This window comes from Neodiprion pinetum, chromosome 1 (genome assembly GCF_021155775.2).
Source record: "Neodiprion pinetum isolate iyNeoPine1 chromosome 1, iyNeoPine1.2, whole genome shotgun sequence".
Classification (NCBI taxonomy): Eukaryota; Metazoa; Arthropoda; class Insecta; order Hymenoptera; family Diprionidae; genus Neodiprion; species Neodiprion pinetum.
The window spans coordinates 35,368,115-35,394,325 of record NC_060232.1 but is presented as its reverse complement, the minus strand read 5'-3'; the positions used below and the strand labels follow the sequence as shown (position 1 = coordinate 35,394,325).

At 41.4% G+C, this 26,211-nt stretch overlaps 2 protein-coding genes across 7 annotated transcripts in view; one reads left to right on the top strand and one right to left on the bottom strand.

Annotated features, from left to right (window-relative positions):
* The window catches only part of LOC124224833 (lachesin-like), a 287,180-nt gene that overhangs the window by 183,036 nt on the left and 77,933 nt on the right, over nucleotides 1-26,211 (bottom strand). For 4 of the 5 annotated variants that reach the window (XM_069134568.1, XM_069134572.1, XM_069134563.1 and 1 more), the window contains 8 exons: nucleotides 17,728-17,845; nucleotides 12,547-12,662; nucleotides 11,132-11,317; nucleotides 10,588-10,774; nucleotides 10,272-10,403; nucleotides 8,933-9,052; nucleotides 8,063-8,233; nucleotides 3,556-7,890 (listed from right to left, as the gene is read on the bottom strand). In XM_069134568.1, the coding sequence (XP_068990669.1) occupies nucleotides 7,547-7,890; nucleotides 8,063-8,233; nucleotides 8,933-9,052; nucleotides 10,272-10,403; nucleotides 10,588-10,774; nucleotides 11,132-11,317; nucleotides 12,547-12,662; nucleotides 17,728-17,782 (1,311 nt within the window). In that variant the 5' untranslated portion in view covers nucleotides 17,783-17,845 and the 3' untranslated portion in view covers nucleotides 3,556-7,546. Of the gene's footprint in view, nucleotides 1-3,555; nucleotides 7,891-8,062; nucleotides 8,234-8,932; nucleotides 9,053-10,271; nucleotides 10,404-10,587; nucleotides 10,775-11,131; nucleotides 11,318-12,546; nucleotides 12,663-17,727; nucleotides 17,846-26,211 lie in introns of those variants that run through there. The other variant, XR_011176709.1, reaches the window with a different exon arrangement.
* Dbp73D (putative ATP-dependent RNA helicase Dbp73D) lies at nucleotides 576-3,552 on the top strand. 2 transcript variants are annotated; one of them, XM_069134532.1, is made up of 6 exons: nucleotides 576-636; nucleotides 991-1,643; nucleotides 1,745-1,957; nucleotides 2,101-2,311; nucleotides 2,401-2,835; nucleotides 2,963-3,552. In XM_069134532.1, coding segments are annotated over exons 1-6 (1,881 nt in total). In that variant the 5' UTR covers nucleotides 576-634; the 3' UTR covers nucleotides 3,330-3,552. The 2 variants fall into 2 exon arrangements, with proteins under 2 accessions (XP_068990633.1, XP_046465241.1); XM_046609285.2 differs by lacking the exon at nucleotides 576-636 and adding an exon at nucleotides 647-759.

Sequence of the window (26,211 nt, the reverse complement as noted above, 5' to 3'; positions counted from 1 at the left end):
CCCGTTTTTTAGTTCCACTACGTGGCGCTAACGTTGTTGTGTTCATAAACTATAAAAATACTCAAGAGCTGCATGCCTATACGAATATCTTGCACAGGCTGAGAAATAAAATCCGAGCATCTTATTGGGGGATACATCGGAAATATTCCGAACATAACCGAACGTCGAATAAGACCGTCTCAAGCTCAGTCTTCGTCAAGACGGTCTTGAATGAAATAAGCTAGCGCTTGAGACCAAATTCTTGACGAAGACCGTCTTGTTTTCCGACTATGAATACATAGCATCTCAAGACGGTCTTGAACGAATAAGACGATCTTCACCAAGACGGTCTTAAGCACCGCCTTGAGACCTGACTATGAATACGGGCCGGAGGATACCTCGCTAACGGATACCTTGTTTATCTCTTTCTCTCTCTTTTTATCGGTAAATCGGTTATACCCACGTACCATTCAATTGCTAACTCTATCTGTTATTCTCTCCATGGCGGGCGGGATCATATTGAACCGATAAAGTCGAAGAGTCAATAGCGTAAACCGCTAGCAAAGAGTGTAAATTGAGCTTAATAGGCTACAACAGCAGCCTCTGGGTAGCGTTTGAGGAACTCGGACTTCTACGGCAACGTTCAGCGTGTTGAATGTATATTAAAGTTTAGTTTAGGTTCAAACGGCTACGAAGTCGTGAAATAGAAATACATATACTGTTTATAGTAGCGTGTGAATTGAGCGGTGACATAAATATGAGTCTCTTTGTTGTAAACAGGTGAGGTCGAAGAATTTTCTTCGTATCTCTTATTTATATTCTTGGATCTTTATGTAATTTTCGAATGACGGTTTCCACTGATAACGAACAACGGTACCCACGTGTTTCAAGCACGTGTTTCATGCCGCATACGTTATGCCTATACTTAAGAATTTTCAGTGCTTTTTTAACTTTACTATGGCGTGGTCAAGAACCGTATAGGATAAAGTAATCGTTTATATATTTTTTCAGGTATCAGGGTAACGATGATAATGCACCAGAATCTACGACCACCGAAGACCACTACACAACTCTGTTGAAGAAAATTGAGGAGCGCAAAAAACGCAAGAGTGCAACACAAGAAAACGAAGTTAATAAGGATGGAGTTGACAGCTCGGAGGTGTCAGTTGCGAAGAAGAAACGAAAGAAACAAAAGCCCTCGACTACCAAGGAAAATGGAGCAAAACGCAAGGATACAACTACTCCAGAACAAATCACCACGTCTTTACAATTCTCTGCTACAGAAGTCAACGACCCTGTAGCTAGCGAACAGCGTGAAAGCTTGACAGAAACCACGAGCTCTACGCAAAAGGCTACTGCAAAGAAACCTGCTTATCTCATTCTCGGATCTGATTCGCACAAGAAAAAACCTGTTATAAAACGTGTCTTACCTGAATGGTTGTCACAACCAGAACTAATTTCTGCTGATGTAAACAGCGGTCCTAGTTTATCTGACTTCAAATCAATTCTAGATTCCGATATAATAGATATTCTCAAGAAAAGTGGAGCGACAAAACTTTTTCCAGTTCAAGCAAACATTATACCATGGCTACTGGAATGTGATAGGCATAGAAAAATGGGCTGGTGGCCTCGAGATGTTTGCATTTCAGCACCTACAGGAAGTGGTAAATGATATATTTGCCTAATTTTTGTATTATCTTTAGAGTTACTGTGGTCGTTTCCCAAGTATATCTATATCTCAAGTAATAGATCAATTTTATTCTAGGAAAAACACTTGCATATGTTTTACCAATTATTCAACTGCTAAAACATCGGTTTGTGAGAAAAGTCCGTTGTCTTGTCGTACTCCCAGTCCAGGAGCTAGCTGCACAAGTCTATAAAGTGGTGAAAACATATTCAGAGCATACAAATTTGCGGGTAACATTGCTCTCAAGTGCTGCTACCTTTCAGCAAGAACAAAAAAAACTTGTCAAACAAGGTTTGTACCTGAATCTGGGCAACATGCAACTTTGAAGGAAATTTTGAGTTTTATATAAAATTACACTTTTGCAGGAAAATAAAGAAGATACACTATAGCATCTAATCAAACTGAGTTGTTAACGCATTGAATATCTGCTTTAGACGGATCTGGAAAATACATCAGCAAGGTAGATTTCATTGTAACAACGCCTGGTCGCCTGATAGATCACATTGAAAGAACTGAAGGATTTTCACTATCTTCACTTCGATATCTTGTCATTGACGAAGCTGATAAAGCCACGGATTGGCTGCAGCATCTTCCTGCACCACATTGCGGATCAGCTACTCTTAATATATCCAACATTGAGTCAAAGTAACGTATAGAAGATGCTGATTTTATTGAATACCAATACTCCAACAATTTTGCAATATAATATAACTTCGTAAATATTTCGAAATTAGGAATCGACCTACTCAGAAGCTATTGTTTAGCGCGACGTTATCTCAGGACCCGGAGAAGCTGAGTAGACTTGGTTTATTTCAACCCAAGTTATTCACATCTGTTCTACCGGAAGACAAAGATATAGATTTAAACTTGGACAAAGCTACCGGAGATTTTGTTGGGCGTTACACTAGTCCGGACGAACTAGTCGAGAAAGCTGTGGAGTGCGAGACTTTGAACAAGCCGCTAGCTCTTTTCCAACTATTAACTGGAAGTGACGAAGTGCAAAGAGCACTGGTATTTACAAACTCAGGAAATACAGCGCATAGATTGGCCCTGTTAATCAATTTATTGGGTAAAAAGAGAGGATTAACCGTGGCAGAAATATCTGCACGTTTGGATCACAAAAAGCGAGAAAGTGTGTTGTCGCAATTCGCACAAGGAGATATTCAAGTGTAAGTCACAGCGTGTGTATGATACTTAAGCCTGGAAATAATTGTTAAAATTTAATTTATTCAAAATTATCTCTAATATACGGGTAATTTCACTCTTGCTTAATCCATCTTACTTGATTAATTCCAGGTTGATTAGCTCGGATGCTTTAGCCCGCGGAATGGATATCTCTGGTGTAAATCTAGTCGTTTCCTACGACTTACCGAAACATATCAAAGGTTACATTCACAGATCAGGACGGACAGGTCGAGCCGGTACTCCGGGTACAGCAGTGTCTATTCTAACACCCGCGCAGGTCGCAGCTTTCAGTAAAATGTTGACCAGTGCTCGAAAGAGTGTACCTGTTATTGAGAAAGTGGATCTTGATTCGTTTTCCGAATCTCCTGATTACGAGGAGCATATAGTAAAGCTAAGAGAAATGTTGGAGGAGGAGCAAGTCAACGAGTTGAACCATGTAAAGTCTGTTAAAAGAAGACATAAACGGATACACAAGTAGTTATAATGTTCAATTACTGCCTTATGCTTACAGTAAAATACGGAAAACCATTTTTCTCGATACTTATTTTAATGTAAATAATTTGTAGGGTAGTTCTATCTTGTACTATACCAAACAACAATTACTTATGTCGACCGAACGACGTTACGTGAAAAATACAGTGAAGGATTTAACATCGATAATAACATTTTATTGTCTGAATTTTAATAATATCATACATTGCATCATCATCATCATCATCATCATTATTATTTTTGTTATTTTTGTTATTATTATTATTATTATTATTACTATTTTACGTTGCTCTATCAGTTTAATTTTAATACCAATTTGTATAATCAACTGTTGGTTACTCTGTTTCTATTATTCAATGTTTACGAAGGCAACCATTCATATTACAATAATTTATAAAAAGATAAATGATGTTACTTATCTCGTAAAACGGAGAAAATATTATTACGCAACATTACCAAAAATTCTCATCTCCAACTCGCACGTCACTTACTATTTCGCTTCGAGAACAAATCGGTACGCAATGAATCACGTCTCGCTTTCTATTGATAAGATGTTACGTAGACGAGATAGAAGTTTATTTGACTAGAAGTATGCGGTTTAGCGGGAAATGAGGGGTTGATAACTGGAGCAGAATCGTTATTTCATCTTGAATAGGACCTGTGCAAATTTCGACTTGGGAAAGTTTATTATTAATTATTTGGACGCGTTAAGATCAGAAGAAAAAGTAACATGTTGAAAAATATCATGAATATCAAGGGGAGTGAGAAAATTCGCACACATTTGAATACGCAAATTTTCTAAAGTAAGCACAGGCCTCAGATGATTCAGTAATTTATAATCCATTACATATTTGGCAAAACATGTCCTTTTTTCCAAATTATGTTACACCATACATATGAAGTCATATTTTAATTTTACATATAAAATCTAACCAATTCTTATGAATTTATTACCAATGTTTATCGATACTGCAATTCTCGTACGATTCAACATTCCATTATAATTATTTACAGAATACGGCATGTATATGTGCTATATATATGCTATATGTGTTAGGTATTCAATTTATACAGTTATATACTGCTTTATGTTATGTTTATGTACATTTAACGTGGTCCTATATAATTCATATGTGTCGTTGCCAAATATCTATTATATATATATATAATAGATATATATATATATATATATATAAAATTTTTCACTTGTTTGCCTTCAAACTTTTTTCCTGTTTTTTTTTTTTTTTTTTTTTTTTTTTTTTACTCACAACTTAAAACACGTTCATCGGCATATAGATAGGTATGCCGACTGTGAAGGACCGCAGATTTCTTTGGTTCATTATGAGACAATATTAAACCGTTATTCCTTAATTCCTATTCTCCAACAACTATACGTATCAACTATTAGCAAATATTTATTGTCACGACACCGTGCTTATTATAATAATTATGAAACAACCTTGTAAAATTAATTAACAAAGTTTAGATGGAAGAAATTAACGAAATTTCTTGTCATCGTTCGTCATATAAATTATAAAATTTCTACTTTGTACGATCAACGGTAATACGAATCGAATTCTATTTTCCAATGGATACTTCAAAGTCCGTTCCCCAACACAATATTGTATGTTTTTGCATCGAAAGTTCCGTTGCGCTAAAATAATAGTAATTTGAAATTGTACGAATAATGATCATTGACCTACGAGCAAACAAACTTCACTTTGAATATAAACCGCTTCACTCTCGTCGGAATTGATGACCGTCAAATTCAATTTCGAGTTATAATTGCGAATTACTTAATAAATTCCCAAGCAGTATCAAACTACATAATAATTCGGAAGTCCGGTATAAATTTGTGAGAAACTGGTGGCGATGTGAATTTTCACATCGCAGCCTGTGCCAAAAGTATTCCTTTCTAATTGTTAGGAATTGTAGGTATTCAATCACAGTTGAATGTTACAGCGGTCTGTGACAATTGATTAGCCAACAGTTTGTGTAACTAGTAATTACGATCAAAAAGCTCGGTCAATTGAGTCTTGGCGCAGGTAAACATTATATAACATACCCGAAATATATATATACTGCTACAAGGTTAAAATGTTGTACAATGTGCGATTGTTACGAGCGTAGAGAGAGAGAGAGAGAGAGATTTATTTGCCAAATTTACCTTATTAGGCTTTGATTGCAAGCTAACAAACCCCTGCCGGATCTCAGAACAAAATAGCCCTTCTCGTTAGAGGGGCTCAGGCGAAATACCAACTACTCAATTTCACATGGCAGCAGTAGCTCTTATTCCTGTTGACGTTAATCCGCTCGTGGGTCTCAGTCCAATTCACTCGAATAAAAAATTCCAAGCTATCGAGTTAGTGACTGCCTTTTTTTTAAAGGGCGATCAACAACGTCTGTTAACAAATCAGCTCACAATTACTTAGTATAACGTAATACAAGTATTTGTTATGAATTTCCTTAATCATTATATTTCATGAGCTTTATTCGTCATCGCGAAACCGAAATATACAATGTAGGATCTGTGACGAAAAATACAGTAAAACTTCGTGATGGTCTACAGTAGTAATCATCCATTGTCCTGTTTGAAAATTTTTTCGTATTGTGTGAAACCACTGAATGTAACCCGTAATTAAAAACCCGATTAAAGTTGACGCAACATGAAAAATTATGCAGGTGCAATTTTAGGAAAGTGTATTTACAGCTCTGACCGTGGAATATTTCAAAATTATTATACCACTCATGAAACAAATATTTGGGTGTATACTCAACGGATCGCAAGATTACAATGATTAGGCAATTATAAAAAATATTATTCATTTTAAAGAGGTGATGAAGAGTGTTTTTAAATATTGGAAGAACGTCTTGGAAGAATATTATCTTTTGCTCATATTAACAAAGCGTTGTTATACATTTGTATACAGTTAAGTATATATTTATACAACTTAGGGATATAGATTGATTAACACGATTTTTTATACATAACCTGCGTGTTATTTTCATATGTATACGTATATTAAACTGATCCAAAAGAAAAAACCTTATTTTTTTCAGTCACACGTTTAATAGTTCTAGGAAGAGGAAACAAGACGCTTGTTATAATTTGACCCCTTAATATTAATATATAGCGGTTACTGAATGCAATTTTCCACGTGATTTCAACTTGAACCTTGAATAACTTTTGAAAGAGTTTAGTTACCAAAAAATTATAACAAGCGTTTTTGTGGAGCATTAAATTTCCTACAAAAATATGTATCGGACATTTATGTACATTGCCTTGCTATTGAGCTACAGAATTCAGAAATAACTAAAATTATTTTCTCGTGCTAATTAAATGGGAAATGAAAATTGCGTTCAGGAACTACTAAATGTTAATATTAAGGGCTCGAATTATAACAGGCTTCTTATTTCCTCCTCCTACAAATATTAAACATGTGACTTTGAAAATAAATAGTCGACTTAGTTGGATCAGTTTAATATACATGTATATATGTATGTGTATATATATATATATACCTATATTGATTCGCAACATATATCTCACGTTTTCATAGACGATATAATATGTTATACGCTCTCCGACCAAATAGCTTAAATCAGTCCATATATCGCCGTTTTAACCAGCTATAATTTCGCAATATAATTTTTCCATCCCGATTCGATGCTGCGATTTAAATTAATGCAATGTAAAAAAAAAAAAAACTTGCAAACAATGTGGATAAAATTCAAATTTTACGTTACGCGACCCTCAAACGCTGCTTATGAATCGAAAAAAGTCCGACGTACCATTAATTCAAATCCTTGAACTATCGCACCAATTTCGCCACGATAATAGGCAATATCAACGCTCGTCGAGGCCTGTGCTGCGGATGATTTTGATAACTGATAATCGTCAGAGCTGAATGACCTTGATCACGTTAAATCTGGTTTAATAATTACCTGAGTATCGTCCTTAATTTTTTACTCGCGGTAATTGTTTGACCTTTCGTCCGGCAATATATCATCCTTAAATTCACCTCCCTCGCGAATATCGTTGTAAGAAAAAGTATCGACCATTGGTATTTACAACATTACAGTATAATTGATAACGATGTACAAACAGCAATCATAACACATGTTAACGACGGTATAAATAATACGAATCTGACGACGCGCGGCGAATGCATTTTGTGCGCAAAGCAAGGAACGCGTAATCCTTCACTTGTACACCGCTGTAACGAAGAGCAGGAAAAGCAGCAGCGTCGCCTTCTGCAGGCCGAAGAACCGCTTCCTGCTCGCCGTGTTCAGGATCACCCAGGGTGGCGAGAGGGAAGGCACCGTCAGAGGTTCCTCGGTGCGATGACCGTCCTGCGTGCTTCCGCTTCCGCCCATCCTCTGGGTCGTCGCGAGGTCGTCGTCGTTACCCGCGAATCCATCATCGCCCTCGGCCCGGCCGGCGTACATTTTTCCATTTTTTTTCTTGGTCCTTGGCGGTTTTTTTCGCGGTCGAGGATCCGTGTTCCTCGTCAAACTCACCGGCGTCGTTTTCGGCAAATTTAATTCTGCAGATGCGGAAGGAAAACGCGGTCAGAGGCCAACTCGGACGCACGGGATTCTTTTGATCTTTTATCATGCGCGACACCACCCCGAAAAGTATTGTTATCTCGTTTTTTTCTTTCTCATTCCTCTTTTTTCTTTTTCTTTTTTACTTTTGAATTTTAAAACGTAACTCACCCTGCAGCCTTACCACCCCCTCGGCATTTCCAAGCGCGTTCGCCGCCGAACAAACGTAGCTACCAAGGTCCCTTTGTTCCAGAGAACGAATCGTCAGATTCATCTGCCACGAGTAGTCGTTCACCGACGCTTCCTCCATCTTGTATTTCTCGTTGGGTAGCAATTTCTCACCTCAACAAAGGTTTCCGATAATTATTGTTATTATTATTTTTAATATTCAATGAATTTTTCTTTCATTATACATATATTTCAAAAATGCATAACTCCAAATATATTACAAAGAGATTATATCTTCGATAGCGATAATATGTTGAATATTTTTTGTGTAACTGTAACAAATGATTGTAAACAAAAGTGAGATTATAAAAAAAAAATGGACAAATGTTAACCCCTTGTAGCCCAAAATCATAAATTTATGTGAAAAATGAATGGCGAAGCGAGGATATTAGCTGAGTAAACGTCGTCTCGTATTCTCGTGAAATTCTGTGGGTTTATCCTGTAGTGCAGAAAGTTTCGTAGTTCCAGGTACACCCGCACACCACTGTAAAACCACTAGGGAAAAGTGCAGCCTTTAATTAGTTCGACTTTCAAGCGCAATTGCACGGAAAGCTTGCGTCAAATTGAAACTCGGCTTAATTCAACAGGCTGCACAGCTGCACCGAGCCGTGATGCAGCGAGTTATAATATCCACTTGGGTATGTACATACATTGTGCACGAGGTCGAAGAAGAATAATCATGAATCCGTTGAACAGCTGCTCATTATGACACTGCAGCTCGCAACTTATTTCTTGAATAATTATTTTTAAGCTAGGTGAGAATATGTGCATAAAACCGCGGTATATAATAAAATAAAAGGGCATATCGCTTACCTGTGTCTTTGTACCATGTGTTCATGGCTCGGGGCGAGGCTTCGACGGAACATTGAAGCAACACGTCGCTCTGAAGAGGCGCAGCCACGAGCTGAGTGTGGACCTTGATTAGCGGTTGGACTGAAAAATCGAGAACAAGAACGAAGTGTGATTTATTTTTGTTCCCTGGTAGATGTATGATAAGAGATTGAAAAAAAAAACATGCGAAAGTATTAATTGTCAAAATGTACGCTCGTATTGAAGGATATTCTTGGTTTGTCATTCGTTCCGATGAACGGACAATTGGTTAGTCATTGAAGAGTAGAATTGAAAAAGGCTGTAAGTTCCGGTAAACAAAAATTCAAAAAAAACGGAGACAAGTTATTTTTTCTTCGCTGTGTCATAGTTGCAAAAATGCAAACGGCCTTAGGCTGAAAATGAGCCAGCCCTCAAATTTCCCGTTCACATACAGCGGTTCCAAGTTCACAGAAACAAATAATAATATTCAAGTCGATTTTCGAACCACAGATTCAGATTCGTGATTAGCGATACAAAGGCGCCTCAGATCACCATGTTACATGAAAATAAGACGATTGTTTTTATTTTGAACCACCATAATCGATCCACCATTACAAATTTTGGAAGTTTGGTCTTGGATATGTTATCGGTGACCCAAAAAATCTCGAGCAAATGATTTCTACTAAAATCCGAATACTTTTAGATTTTTTTCCGACCATGTTGGATTCGCTATTTCGGATTTTGGAAATCGAGTACTAATTTTCATGAAAAATGTTTCTAGTTTTTTTTTACAGAAAACTGAATGCGCCAGATTCAAATTTTGCAAATCTGACCTCAAATACGTGATTAGCGACCCAAAAATCCTTCCGGCATCAATTTTCATTCAAATCCATTCATCCTATTTCAAGATATCATTTTTATTTTATTTTTAGAATTATGTTATTTAAATAATTCAAAAAGTGCTCAACCAATTGAAACCAAAACCTGATCAGTTCTTAGTTTATACAAGCCGCGTCGATTGAGGCCAAAATCACTGAAATCCGGTAACTCGTTCTCGAGATATCGTCGAACAAAAAAATGAATCATACACATACATACAGACAGACGTCCGTCCGAAAATGGACGGAGATGATCCTCTGGATCTCGAAACGTCGAGATCTAGTGAAAACTCAAGTTTTAATTTTCAGAGCGATTACAAAACAAACTTCCCTTCTTCCTCTGAACACATAGAAACCCGGAAGTTAAAAAAATGGTGCTTACGGCCTTTTTCAACTCTCCTCGTCAATCTGTTCCGCAATTTTAATGACACGACGCGAATTATCGGCAATATTTTACCACTCACAATTCACATCGATGGAATATCGCTTGCTGACACTCGGAGGAACGCCGTTGCTGGCGATGCAGAGATAGGATCCCATTTCTTGTCGGAGAACGCCGGTTAGCTCGAGTATTTCGCCGTCGTGGTACTTGAGTGCTGCGTATAATAAATACGAGGGTTCAGAGTCATTATCTCGCTCGGTTTAGGTTTACACACGTAGGTGGGTGCAAGTGTGTGATAATTAAAAAAATGATGCAGTACATACATGAACGCGGAGGGGGTGAGACATTCCAGGGGAATTTTAATAAAGTAACCAAGGTGCTTTGCACACTTTGCTTACCTTCCTTCTGATTGTCGTGTCGCAGGATTATGTTCCGGCCGTCCTCTCGGCGCCACGTAACGTTGGGCATCGGAGTTCCGGTCGCCTGACATCGCAGTCTAATATTCCCGCCTTCCTTGGCGACAAGGCCGTCGGCAGAGGCGTCGTCCTTAATGTCGGGTGGGATTACTACCTCCATGTAACCGTTCTGGGCAGAGTAACGTTATCGTGTAATAATAAACTGGTAACTCGATGTCAACCAATTTCCATGCAGGCGAGCCGGTGCCAATATGCGTGAACAAAAACTAATTGTAACAGGAATGAATCAAGGACGAACAGGACGTACGATCTGAACCGAAGTTTAGGAAGAGAAATCCAGGAACGTTAATTTCGATAACATATACCTATATGTTGCGTGTCAAACTCAAACATAAGTTTAAACATTTTGAATGAAACTTAATTGCGAAACCGTTTCTCAATATCGTTTGATGTTCGAATTTGCTCAGATTCATTTCTACTTACACGTAGTAGTTTTTTACTTTCGATGTTCGGATACGATTCTCACCTGGCTTCGCATCGGGTCCGTGTTCACCTGGCACATGTACGTCCCCGAGTCGTTTTTCTGAACATTCGCCACATGAAGCTTCCAAGTGTTATGACCGTTGTGCGTAACAGATATTCGTGGATTATGGGCGACCATATGCGTGTGGATTGCCAGGATGGCTCTCGAGTCCGACTTGATCCAGGCGACCTGAAATCGAGATCGAACGATCGGTTGATTTACGAATGATCGCTCACGTGTCAGTAGTTGAAGAAAATTGGTTGAAATTGAATAATAAAAAAACAATTTGAATCGATCTCCGATCGACGATGCGATCGAAGGTACATAATCATTCCGAAAACAATATTAAATTGTTCATCAGAAATATCCCGGATTAACTCTGCATGCTGGTTAATTCCTAGCTAATGTCAACAAGTTTCGGATCACAATTTGCCCACAGTTTACATAAATAATACATGACACGTATGTAGGATACGTATGTTCAATATATGATTATAGATATAGGTGACGAAAGTGACGTGAACTAGTATAGTACGCGTATAATAACGACAATCCGGGTATAGAAAATTTTTAATCCTTCTCGAACCTTGAAATAGACAATGCTGAATCGAATTAATCGGGTTAAACTATATTACCTTGATAATCGGTGTAACGTACAGGAACCCTATCTACTGAAAACGCGTCCACGGATTCCTCTCCATTTACGATATTATAAGCTGTGCTTTGCTGCTCGAGGGTCTTTATGTACTTTAATGTACGACATGTTTGTGCACGTATATCTGTATATTTAACAATAGGCTATAGTGTTTCTTACAGCGCAAAAGGGTGCGTCAACATTGCAGAGGCCCTGTTCTAACAGAAAATTGAAATACACTCCGGCAACTTACTTTCCCACCGTTTACTCAAACTGTTTATAGATATATGTGTATATATAATAAATGTATATATTTAAATATATTATATAGATATGTATATGTATACGTGATGCAGGCACATAGTCGAACGTGCTTGCGAGTAGAGGCGAAAGCTCGTATCTAAATTCGAGAAAGGCGCGGCAGCGTTCGTTCGTCCTTTCCGTTTTCTTCGCCCTTCGCAGAAGAGACCGTTCCGAATATTTCGGCAGCCCCAGTCCCGCGGACTTTCTCGGATAAAGTTCCGAACTTTGGGCTGCGGAGTAACGCGGAAAGAGCGGCCCAGACTCAATCGAGAAATAAATAAAAGTTCACTTTACGATTGTTCAGCTTACGCACTGATACTTCATAAGGCCCGCCTGCCTGCCTTCGGGAGTTTCCTTTACACACAGACTTACAGTCGAGTCGAGATAATTGATTTCGGATCTCGCTTCGGCAGGTGGCTAAAAGGTTAACGAAACAAAGTGTAATAAAATGGCCAAGTTAACCCTGCTGCGACTAACTCACCTTGTAAGATTGAAGGTGATTCACGACACAGGTGAACGATACGTCCCGGCCTTGTGTTACCGTGTGGTTCTCCAACGGGGCCAGAAACTCTGGTTTCACTTCCGGCGAATTTTGGCCTGAAACACATTATTCGTTTGTTTGTAGTTACATCTAATTAATTGAGCGTAAGATTCGAGGTATCGGGCCTCTGACTAATCGATCGTAAAAATGAGACCCGGTATAAGGTGATAAGAAAAGAGCGGGAAAATAGGGCGGAAATGCATCGAACGTAATTTTGGGAAAATAGTCACGAACGCGAGTGGCAACCCGAAGGCTCTTACGGTTTGCAGCACGAGTGCTTTTGCAATTTGTGAATGGACGAGGTTCGGAATTCGTTGTAATGGAGGGGCAATCGCGTGGTATTTTTTCCCTATACTTCTTCTTCCTCTTTCTTTTCTTTCCTTTCTTTTTTTTTTTCTTCTATTTTCATCCCTCTCCTTCTCGCCAAACACGGGACTTCCGCGCGCCGCGTTCATATTGTATTCGACAGCGTCGCTTAAACCCGGATTTCTTCCTCTTCGTCTTATACCGTTCTTTTAGTTTTCTTAGATTCGTTCTCCCTTTTCCCGCCTCCCGGATCCCGTCCGGGAGATAAACATTCCGGAAGTCTCTACACCGAAGCCGTCGCGAATGCCGGGAATAAATAAATAATGGTCGATTGAATATTCAACATTTTTCTGCCACCGATAGATTGAAAATACCATACGCTTGTATTCGTATCGAATTCTCTCATATGCGGTCATGCACGAGACCGATAAGTGGGGAAATTCTTCAAACTCACACGATTCTGGATGCGAATCGCAGATATCGCCCTCGGGCTTCCATATATCCTACATAAAACGTTATATAAAATTCTCCAAATTTTTTTTCCACCCTCCACGTCATACGCTTCCCATTTCTAGAATTCAGAATTCAGGAACTCGGATGATTCCACAATTTGAGTGTCACATTCGTCTTATTGTTTACAGTTGCAGGCACCAAGAAAAAAAAAACTTTAGTAGATATAAAGAAATAGGTAATAATTTGAATTCACTTGATTTCGCGAGATTATGCACTTTCGATTAAGAAAACGTTTTTTGATCGACAGAAATCAATTAGTCGCGTGCTGTCCTCAAAATCATAAATTATCAATAGTCGAACGAAAAGAAATTCATTGGCCTATGAAGCCACGGAAATATTCTGTGGGTTGAAAAATCGATTCGAGATTTCATCCGCAGTCCGTAATGAATTAATTTCATCGAATGAACTGAAATTCAATTCTCGATACAATTAAATAGTTCTTTATTTCATAAAATTTGCAAGTAAACGTTTCTGTCGCTGAAATAAATTTAATTTGAAAGTATGCCATTGCGTTGAATTGAATAATGCCAGTAAAAGACTTTTTTTTTCTCAATATTCAAATGAACGTTTGATACCTGTTGCTGAGTGATGAAACGCAGATTTGATCGATTAGCAGAATATAACGTAAGGTACAAGTCATGTGAGAGTTCTGCACGTGAAAAACGCGCCCTGATTTTCAAATTAAATTACCAGCTATGCATGTAATCAGTAAGTACCGAGGCTATCCGAAGTAATCCATCGATATCCTGAGCTAAGCTTCTGAGTTGATTGAATCGCAACTCTATTACTAGATACACCCACCAACCTATTTCGCGCAAATCGTACGTATACGGTACGAAACTGATCATCGTGGCTCGAATCTCGTAAAGAAAAAGGAGCCGGAACGATTTTACTTCTCAGCGCGAGCTATGAAAGGGGGAAAATACTGCAGCGCCCTGCTCGGAATGGGAATGGAATTTGGAAAATCGAACGGAGGGTGAAGTCAGAACTCGTACCAATTCACTGCGCGAAAAATGATACTGTAGAAATTTTTATCGCTGACAAAATTAGCTAAACTCGACTTTTGAACGATGTGAAAATTTGCGCTTTGTTGTTCAATTCGATCTCTAAAAAGAAACGTCTTGCAAACTTGAGTAGACTTTCAAAGTTTCGACTTTTTCTTCACTATCTTACAGTTTCGCTTACGAATCGTAATACTGTTCAACTTCTTAAAATGATATTTCTTTTCCTCTCCATTCTTGGCCCTTCAATGTATTCTGGTACTCTGGAATTTGAAAACTACTTCGCGCGAGTGAATTCACAGTCTCAGGGACTTGACAAAAAAAAATCCCTCGGAATTATTTGGACAGCATATTTTTGCACTAAAAGGTGCAGCGGTTTTGTTATGTGACAAGTTGAAAGATGCGTGAATTTAACTTGAAAATACATCAAGTGATAAGCAACTCACACTACCCTTGTAATTCTTACTCGAAAAAAGTTCGATACTTGTTTAATAATTTCGACGCATAAATTTTTCACGGTTAAATTTTTGGAGAAACGATTTATTACGAAGAGACGCGCGGTGCGTGGATCGCGTCTCGATCGGATCCATACGAACGGTTATGGCAATATCTGGGCGGGAGGATTCGAAGGCGAGAATAAGGGTAAGATTTTCAGATGTGTTTCACCGTTCGAGGGAGATTGTCTCGTTAGCATAATCCGAAGAGACTGAAGTAAAGGAGAAGGCGCGAAAGCGAAGGTGGGAAGGGTGAGAGGGGGCGGTTCTTCCAGTTTCTCTTAGCTTCTATCAAATTCCCTCGGCTCCTACTGCAGCAGCAGCAGCTTCTCCGTTTCTATATCGAGCCGTTTCTTCTCGTTGGTATTTTTCCAATACGTCTTGGCAAGAAGCCCCGGGGTGGGTTGTCAGAGGGTGGCGCTATTGTGCTTTATTTAAGGGCGCGACAGCCGTATTAAAACTGCTTCACTCAAGCCTCTTACTCCCCCTGCGAACCGCCCTCTCAGAGCGACACGATCCAGCTTTAAGCTTACCCACCTCTCACGTCCATTCGCCTCCCGATACACAAACACGACTAGCTTCTGTACGTACCTTGTGAGACTTCACAGGCGTGTAAATACGACCGACAGCGCGACAGCACGAAATACCGGCGACACGTGCGCAGCCGAGATTCAACGCCTCGCAATCAGTCTCGATGCGGTTTCTGATCATGCCTCGGTTCGACTCGCCGCTAAGATCCCATAGACGATTGTAACGTGCAAAATTATGCATACCCACCATCAAACTTCTGGCGTGGTTTGCAAGCTCTCCTTCACTTTGACCGTAAAGTATTCCCGGTTAAAAGTAGCGGGACACGCTTCGCTGAAACTGCGTACCAAGTTTTTTTTCCTACTCAACTTGTAAGAAAACGAAATTTATACCATTTCCAATCAGCTTCGCTGCTCAAGCAAATTTCGAACAAAAGATCATTGGATTAAATACATTCCGGAAAATCTATCATTACTATTTTCTTCATTCAGACCGTGAGTAGGTAAATGTACAACTTTCGAACTCGAAGTTATTTCGACTGTCTGCTTGTCACCAATTATATGCAATTGATTATTCTCGCCCAAGTCTATAACGATGTATATGTATTGGTGAAAAATTTATTGCGAATCGAATTATTTCGGAATTTATACTTGTAGAATTGGGAAACTGCTGGCTCAATTCCATACGAATATATCCCATCTCTTAGGGTTTCGATAGACGTACTTCTTTCTGTGTAAAAAAATAAATCACACTGATCTGCACCGTCGATACGGATGATCAGTTACGTTGAGCTGATTGAAATTACCGAAAATCCACCGTTTCATCATCTTTTTTTAAACTTTATTTAGACCCTGAAGTTTCCTGAAATATTTCGCAGCCGGTACCTTGGCCACTGACTACAATGAATCGCGTCACGTGCCGAATTACGCGATGGCTGTATTATATATCTACGTATAATTGTGTACATTTCTATAATCTTCATCCAAATTGTGTTCCATTCTCTTCTGTTATTCCCATTGTTATAATTTCCGCGTATTGCGGCACAATATTACGGAGTCAGAGCTTTATCGTTTTCAGAATCGTCAGCGCGTTCCTCCGTATTCTATCGACCTTCTATGGCTTTGTGATAAGAAGTTTGAAAACGTTTACAGTCCGCTTACAATATACCCTCAGCTTTCGTTTTGTTCACACAATTTTACATTCACGTGCGAATCCGCACCGTCAAATTTTCACGCATTTAAACTATTGAACTCAAAAATTGGCAAGCACCACGTTTTTGTATTGTTCTTTATCGAGCTAGAGATCGGCACTCGGTTAATTTTCTGCACATTATGTGAGGAAATAGGCGAAGAGGCTCCTTCGAGGTCCAAATTGGCCCTGACATTTATCGCTTGCGTTTCACCTCGGCTATGGGGGAGTGCGTTTAAGGCAGTTTATACGGCGTTAAATCAAGGTAAGCACTGGGGCGTAATCGAGGCGTAATTCTCGACTTGATCTCCCCGGAGAAGTCGCCCCCGAAAGGAGTAACTGATTCGGCTGAACGCGGGATCACGGACTCAAAGTGACCAGAGCGTGTGAGTGGGAAGGGCTGCAGAGGGTGTGCAGGAGCAATAGATCGTGGAACCCCGCCGGTTTTCTCAGAATCCACTTAAATCCGCCATGATTTAGTTAAAGTCACACGGATTTCCACCGCGGACGATTTTCGTCGGTGCTGCAGGCGAGCGGAAAGCGAACATTGTGCAGGCAAAGCTCTCTCGGTGTTATAAAGTGCACGAAGCCGGCGATACAGCGGAGCGCCTCGAGGTGAAAATCAAATCCGTATAGCTTTAAGAAAGATTGTCAGGAAAAATATACGACAAATATTCGTGGTTTGAAGAAGCTTTTAGAATTTCGTGACGGGTCCGTTTAGCTATTGCATGTAACTGTAATGCCTGATGAATGTACAAATAGCGGTTTTTCGTTACGTTTTTTATATATCATCTGAGAAATGAACTCCTCCCACGGAGTAAAGTTTTCTAGCTAAATAAATTGGCGCCGTTTATTCGAGACGTTGATGTATCGAAAATGAGAATAAGGCAGAAAATGTAGGTAAAGAGAAAAAGAAAGAAAAAAAAAAAGAACAAACTCCCGCGGGTTCCGTATTAATTTCTGTCACAGTTTAAATTATTTTACTGATTCTTATCGTCTGCACCGAGTTCAGTGACAAATTGACTAAGTAAGTCACGCGACAGACGAACGTGAAGAATTTATAAAAGTAGGTATATGCGGGTTCGACTTACACAGGGAAAGATGCAGAATCGCTCCAAGAACAGCAGCGAGTTTCCTCGATGCCATGAGAGCGAGAATTTGTCTTATGCAGCTCGACGAGCGATTCGAACCTGCTGGATGTGCACCAATCTGGAACAGAAAAGCAGGAATTGCGACGTTGGTCTCTCCCGTTTCGGAATCATTTCATTAGGAATACATGAGATTGAAGTTTTTTTTTTTTTTTTACACATACGGAAGAATCTCGTCAGGAATTTATCATACAGCGACATTTCATTTCACCCATGCATGTTTGCCCTTCGGTATATCTAGATACAATAAGCTGTCGCGTTTACGGGTTTCGTTCCATGAATCGCAAATGAGATACGAACTTTCTATAGTTCACACGTTGAATGCACGTCACAGGCGATAAGGTACTTGTAGTATAACATAGGTATGCATAACCAGGCAAACCAGCCGGCTCTGGTAGTGTTTTATATCCGAGGGACATATCTCTCCGCACTCCGCAGGGGCCAATATTTTTATGCTGCACCGGTGAAATTGATAGCAGGCACGTTGTTCCTGCGAATTTCATCTCATCCGATGACCTTCTATTATATAAAGCACCTACATTCAATAATCCTGACAGGTTCTTAAAATGCTCAAGACTGACGTACGTCCGTAAAATAAAAAGATAACGAGCAAATAAAAACCAGTTTCACAAATTGAAACGCGGCGAGAATCAAGTGGCGTGAAAAAATTTACCCTAGACCATTTTCGCGAGGGCAAAAACCGAAACGCGAGCGTCGACGATAAGACATCTCTATCCAAGCGGGTTTGATTGGGGCGAAAATCAATTGACGAATAGGGGATCGTACCGAAGGGTTTCCATATCTCGAATTGAGTAGCAGGTAAAGGTCAGTTGATAAATTTCTCTCAGCTGTTTGTCCAGCAGGAAATATAATATCTTGGAACAAATCCGAGGGAAGAATAAGGTCCTCGGAGCGGGCGAAGAGCAGGGACGAGGGTGGCTTAGGTGGTCGTCGCACGGCTAAATGGCCGCTCCTACACTCTTGTGTTTCTCTTTGCGATACCTGTTCATGACAGGTGGTTCGCAGTTATTCAGTCAACCGCGGCAGAACGATCGGCTGCTGCCCCGGTTCGTATTGCTTGCACCGTAATTCTCCCGTTTACCTCCACTTCGACGATTATACACATGTGCCCGTGTCATTGGCATCAGCTGTTCAGGTAGTAGCCTGAACTGTAATACGGCCACCGCACGTGCCGAATTCGCAAAGTTCTCCGGATTTAACTACTTTAACATAAGTATCTGAGATCTAGTTATCAAGAGTTGTCAAAAGGAAAACGCAATTAACCATTTGTAAGGACCACCCGTAGGTTTCTTTTCCGATTTCTTATTTGTTTGAAAAGTTTTCTTTTATACTTTTGTACTATCCTTGTTGGTACGAATTGTCTGACATGGACTTCCAAAGCCGAGACGTTACGATATTACAGTATTTCAAAGTCTTTATGTTCATACTCACTTTTAACTTATCCATTATCTGTAATAATGCGATTGCCGAATACTTGATTGTACAAGCTGTGAAACTTTCGACTATAAGATGAGGAATCGGAGGAAGGAATGTGCTCGACAATGATCCTCGCTTGTACTAAGGACGAGAGAAGCGTTTTTTACGGTACGGTACAATGCCAGGATGTGACAGGGTGCCTATAAATTGTGTGTTGAACGTGTCTACGATACCGATTGTATCCTATACTGACCAGACCGTGTTGGATCAGTTGTTTCTTCGAGGATGTAACTTGTCCAATATCAACACTCGAAAAGGAACGGCATGCGGAATTTATCGGGGTTTTTTTTATCTTCCTCTCTTCTCTTCTTTTTGCTGAAATTCAGATTTCCCGTATGTTGACTTTCGTCTTGTTTACCCAATTCTCGCAATACGTCTTGTACATTTATTTCAACATTAATTCCCCTCCCCGTTATCCTTTCATCTCGTCAAATATTTACCAGTCTTGAGTTACGTCAACTGTACCACCGCTTACAACAAACCCTATCCTTGTTCTCAGCCGTGTACAAACATCAAGTGGTGCAGGCTGCGAAAAAAATCTCAAAGTATCGCGTCCCCATAAATTGGCTCTTTGACATATTTGCTCAAACACCGAGAAATTTCAAACACTGATTTATCAGTCTCGAATCGTCAATAATATCGAATACCTGCGGTGGTAATATAATCACAGTGTCACACACAGTTCATTAATGCAAACCATAGCTACGGTGCAGAGTAAACGGTCCTAATAAATTCACTCAATTTCATCACCGTTTCGCATGTGCGCAAATAATGATTCTCTGCAGAATTTCATAAGCTTATAATTAGATTATTTTACTCCAAAGTTTAATTACAATGGTGCGTTGAACGGTACGTTGCATATTTTGATTACAAACACGATGTATGGGATGATGATATTCGACCACCGCGTGATGGAAGTTTTTGGCTAACCGCATACACTGTTTTTACGAGTGGCATGATTGCGGGTTATTTTCTTCTCTTCAGACTCCCAACGTACATGGAGCATTATAATTATGCTTTTCAAAGCTTTTCTTGAGGTACAAATTCCTGCTGTTTCATTAACCTCAAGCCCAGGCTTCGCTTTGAGTAGGTAACTCAAGGATTTCGTTAATTACGCGGGTATTTCTCATTTAAGCCGGAGGCAGAAAGCGGATTTCAATTTTCAAGGACAGGCTTCGTGCCATAAATGTATTAGGAAAAAGTACGAATGACTCTGCGACAGTCGCGTCGAGAACCGATGACGGAAGAAGGAAAATAGTGAATATAACCGCGGCGCACGATTCTGTAATATGAAAAGAAACAGAATCGATCGGATTTTCCAAGAGTATTCGCAAGGGTCGGGATGTGTGTGCGAACTACTACTGAAATTACATACATGACACGAGTTTTCCCCGTAAATGCGTCCAAATATGAGTTTGCCCAGCCGCAGCTTTCTTGAGTGAATTCAACGAAGACATCGCGTACAAAATTTCCGGCAAAGTGCTTTCGAGCCCCAAATTCAGTTCCCTTTCTCCGAGCTATTCTTCCGCAGCCTCGTACATTGTCGAAAATAAAGAATGAAATAAACTAAGGAAGTTGAGAAAAAGGTGAAAAAAAACGAGGAGAATCTGATCGTTCCGCGTGAGTTTCCCACGAGACATAGGTATAGGTGTACGAGAGGAAACACCGCAGGAGCTTCAATTTTCCGATACCCACGGGTGGTTGGATCGACACTTCCAGAACACAATGGAAAATCAAACCGCATCTCTATTTCGTTCCGCAGATTTACGCGTTTTCAAGTACCGGATATTATCGCAGCTGACGGAGTCCCCTTCATAACACAATAACAATATTTCCCGGCGTGATCGGTTAGACGGCGGATGTATCGGGGGTGATTTTTCCTCCTTTTTCTCGAAGCTTTCCCAGGGGCGACTTTTAGCGACGTCCTACTTGCAGGCTCTCGTCATTCCGATTCTTCACTTCGTTCGGATCTCTGCTCGTGGAGGACGTGGGCGAAAAGGTGACGGCGAAGAGCGCACTTTGTATGCGTACCGACTACGGCGTAACATGTTTTCTCTATCATCCTAGAAGAGGTCCCGGTTTCTCTGCCGGCCGATCCGTCGAGCTCTCCTTGCCCGTCGGAGAGACCCGGGCTCGCATGCATCTCGTAATACACTTATCTTCCATTCGTTCGAGCTTATCTTCTTAAATCCCGAAGCTTTTCCCCCGTCGAATGACTGCCGGAATGACGTCGACCGGCTGAGAAAATCTCCTCGAAGGTATGATGCAGGATACGCGGAAGCCATGCAAAATGTTACTCAAGCGGAGAGAAGGCACGGCATCGGTATGTACGATGTAAGAACGCGGAGGCTGCGAATAAGTGACCGATTGAGAAAGGCCTCTGTAAATGGAGCACTGAACCGCGGGTATAAGATTAACGCCGGGGCCTCTATCTGCCGGGTGTATAACCAGCTTATACCTTATCTTGAAAGTTGTTCAACTAGCGAAAACTACGATAAACATTAAACTGTTTCCCGTTACCACGCTTCGAGCCAAGTTTTACGAGCAATTAACTGTTGCAAGCACCGACCCGGCGAGAAATTCGTTAAATTATGTCATTACGGGGCTGTTATTCTCTCCCTGTTACCTATTGACCTGCCATTCGCACACCGCTGTTCAGCGATATGGCAAACGATTCTCGATCAAACCTTACAAAATTTCTCAGGTCTCCTTATTCCGTTTGCTGAATTCCGGAACTCGAGTGTAACAGGCAAGCTCAAAGTCATCACTGGAAAGTCAGAGTCATCTACAACTTGAAGATTTCAAATAGCAAGATGATTCCTAATTCGACTGCTTCGTGGTTAATCAGCACACCGAGTCTCTCGATGAATTCCAAGGAAGAAACGGAGGAAAGATCGCTGGATCGGGTTTTTTAAACACTTCAAAAAACAACACTTAATTCACCCTCGTTGAACGGACGATTTGGTTAAACGTTCAAGTACTGTTCAACCCTATGCTTTATTCCCGGTTTTACAGTTTATTTTGTAGTTTCGTAAGAACGAACATTGAACGGTTGACTGACTGTTCAGCGGGAAAAGTTGGAAAAAGTTTTGTCACGATGTCGACTGTTTACTTTGGCAGTCAGTGGTTCCGAAGTTTAAGCACAGAACGTAGGACGGCCTCGAAAGCATATTATATATTGTGTACAAATCGCATTCACCGAGTTTGTAGAATTTTCTTTGCGAACTCTTGGGTAAAGTTTGCGCGAAGAGAATGAGGAGCGCATCATTTTCCGATGCGCGTTGCCTCCCGTGAACAATATTTCGTTATCCTCGGTGTTTGATTGGATACTGGAATGGATCGGGGCCGATAGGGAATAAGCCGAGCATTCCCCGAGTAGGCGTAAAACTTTTAACAAGTTGAGGTGACAGTCGCTCGCTGTAAGAAAACGAAGGAGTTTTTTGCGTCGGGGTTGGGCGTCTCGGTCTCGAGCCAGGACACAAGGTACACATTTATTATTTATAATATATATAAAAGTATAGGTATGATACGTACTTCCGTCAAATAAATGGGGAGAATTTTTGTTTTTTTTTTATCACAGTTTGTCACGAGTTCCGTGGGTGGCTAATTTACTCCTGAATCGAGGTGAAGTCTCGTTACCTGCTAATTAAAATCAACTTCTTCCTGCCGCCCAGCACCCGAAGAAGAGCATTATTCGAATCCGCATAGCTCGGTAAGGGGCATCTAAATTACTTGTAACAAAAGGCATCTTTTGAAATCCACGAACGAGCCGCGTAGGTTCTCGTCGTCTGCAGAAGGACTTTAAACCCTTGCAAGGGGACGCAATCACCCGAATATTAACAATGGCTCGGGGGGTCGAGGCGGGACCAAAGCAGGCGTAGGTGAAGGTGATGAGTAGGAGTTCTTCGACCTCCGGAAACTTGCCCCGTTGTCTCAGGGCGGTGGGTCCAAATTTTCCTGCCTGGGATCTAGCGGCATTGGTAAGAGGAATAAAAGGGCAGGTTGACGACGTGTTATCGAACCAGCCGCGTGGCCTCTTCGCACTTTCAACTTCCAGACGCAACGCGATGCGAAGGAACAACACGCAACCGTTGACAAACCCGGCGCTTCCACCTCCCTCTCGCTAACGGCAGACCGAGGAGCAAGAGGAGAAAACGGAGGAGGAACTAGTTTTTGGCTCTTCGCGACGTCATTGTCTGCCCCAAGATTCATAAGAGGCGGAATGGGAACGGGGCTTCCTGGCCCTTCCCTTATACCTTCTTAGCACAAAAGCTCCGGCAGTTAGTTTAGTCGGGCTAACCTCTAGCTACGCCTCCACTCTTGCCCTCGTACACCGGCACCAACACCAGTCCCATTTACTCGCAAATTCACCCTGCACCCGCTATTCCAGTACCCAATCTCACCCTGGCGAATTTCAATGCTGTCTGGCCAGAAGCCGCACGTGCGGGATGAATTCCATGGGGTGATCGGATTTTTGTTTCAGCAACCTGTGATAGCGAATATGGTACGGGTACACTACCGTGATTTGTCATCAATTTCCCATTTTCCTGTACCAGCACGCCCGCTAATCAAGTCGGAAAAAGCCTGCACACACCATGAGAGGAATTGCAACCGATGGCTGGTGCGACAGTTGCTATTGGTTATGGTAATATTGCCCATTTGCAATTGCCACTGTAACCAGACCCGGCCGCAGTTTTTTGAGGCTTTTTAACCTCCGGTGTACGCGTCACATTATATCGACAGCTGGACGTGAGCCACATGTAGCTCAGCATGGTACCCACTGTACACTGTCGTCCATATACGGTATACGTATAATCTGCAAGTGTGCATAGAAGACGCGTGCATTTTCATCCCCCCTTGGCGAGTAGGAACAAAGTTTTCCTACGTAAAATAACAGTGCCTCTCCCGAGTAGTATAACGAGGAGAATTCTGCGTACAGATCCCAATACCAACATTTTACCGACATTCTCAGCCGCTTCACAGCTCAGACACAAGCCCTTTTTACCGATGATCGATAAGGTCAACCAGAGTGGGGATAACCTCCATCGAAAAAAAGGGTTCGTGTCCGAGCTGTGAAGCGGCTAAGAATGTCGGTAAGATGTCGGTATCGGGATCTATACGCAAAACTCGTTATACTGATCTCCAAGTATGGATTCAGAGGTCAAGGTGCGCTATGCTGGATTCTGAACGAGTGTATGGGCAGATGATGGGAGTCGTACATACCTTACATCGGACTATGTGCCCCGCGAGTGCAGGTACTTCCTGGACGTATCTACGTACATAGACGGGTATGTGCCGCGGATATATGTAGTGACGGCCATGCTTATGGCGGAGGGGGGGGGGGGGGGGGGGGGGGAGCCGGGGATATAGCCAGGGACGTAACTCAGCATCAGCTAGCCGCCGGTTGACCAACCGTACCTAACCCCGGCATTTCCGTAATCCTGGGCAACACGGCACCCCGCAGAGAGAACGTATACCTCGAACCCCCGTAGATCTCGAGCCGTCGCTCGCGTTTTACTCGCCAGTTACTTTGAGGTCGATCCTGCCTCCGCGGGACACCCTCGCCCTGCATCCGCGTCCTCCTAATCGCGCTGTAATTACATCCTTGTTTCTGTTGGTCAGTAAGCGCTTTTACTCGCATTGCTGAACACCGTCAGGTCTTTTCGCGAAACAGCCGCGTGTCGCTCATCTATAGCGGTCGCCTTCCCTTCTCTTTCAAGGCACGAATAGTTCTGCTGGAATTTTTTGTAAAATTATCGAATATTTTATAAGTTTCGTTGTAAGTTTGAGGTAATTGTGATGCACGCGATTATTACTTACATACCGAAGATACGAATCGATCGATTTTTACCGACATTTCAAAAACACATTCGTTGAATTCAAACACGTTATTGTACTCTTGGTAGATGCCTTTGTTGCATTTGATTTTTTCGTACCCCAAATATCAAACGCACTCGAGAACGCGATGATTTTATTTTGCAGTCCTTACGGAGCTCTAAATTCTGCCAAAAATCAATGCACGCGATGGGTATGAAAAATAGATGTATCGAAAAAAAAAAGAATATGTTAAAAGCGGACTGTCCCCGCATCCTTTTCGACACGCCTGCAGCGATAAATCAAATTCTCGCAGAGGTTGCGTACATGCAGCGGCTGTAAATATAATTAATATACGAAAAGGGCGTAGCTGCTTCGCAGTTTTAGTCAGCCTGCAGTCAGCCAGAAAAGCTGTTCAACGTTCGGTGGCAAACAAGGTTTGCAAAAAGCGAAGAAAAAAAAAAATTGGCAAAAAGTTTGGGACTGGTGCAGGAAATCGCCACGCCAGAAAGAAGCGCGTGTTTTTCTGGACCAGCGCCAAATAGTATAAGGCTGTCCGCGTGTGCCGAGGTGAAAATTAGAACTTGGTTTCCTTCCCGTTGTTTTCCGCGGTTTTTTTCAACCATCCTGTCCTTCTCGTTCATCCCGTGAACTCGAAAATGTCTCGAGTATTATTCGACACGAATGACGACGAGGGTCGACCGGCTGCAGCAGCAGAACCCTCGTGACTTTACGCGTCTGCGAAATAGTGGCATACATTATTGCTTCGAAGGGCTGAAAGGGATCGAGGGTCCGTGCACCGGGAGCCGAAAGACGCCGTGGACCGATTCTAAAGAGCGAGGGGGTCGAGCTGCTTCCACCGCGGGCAGGAACCTAATTAATCAAACTCCGAAAACAGCTCGACAGCGTCTACCCCACTTAAAACTCCCACGAAACTGCGATAAACGCTTCATAATCATAAATATACCCAACCGTTGTTATCTTCTTCGTCGAGCGAGCGTGATCCGTTACACCGGTAACTAGGAAAACCCGTGTAGGTAGGTAGGTATCCACCAACAACCCGGGTTGTACAGACGCTTTGCTACTCGTCTCGAGGACTTTCAACCTTCTCAACCC

What these genes read in the sequence shown, in the direction of transcription:
- Dbp73D (XM_046609285.2), top strand. Translation starts at nt 737, where the DNA reads ATGAGTCTCTTTGTTGTAAACAG. An exon ending in TTCAGCACCTACAGGAAGTG is followed by an intron (nt 1,644 to 1,744) that starts GTAAATGATATA and finishes ATTTTATTCTAG; the next exon opens with GAAAAACACTTGCATATGTT. An exon ending in GCACAAGGAGATATTCAAGT is followed by an intron (nt 2,836 to 2,962) that starts GTAAGTCACAGC and finishes GATTAATTCCAG; the next exon opens with GTTGATTAGCTCGGATGCTT.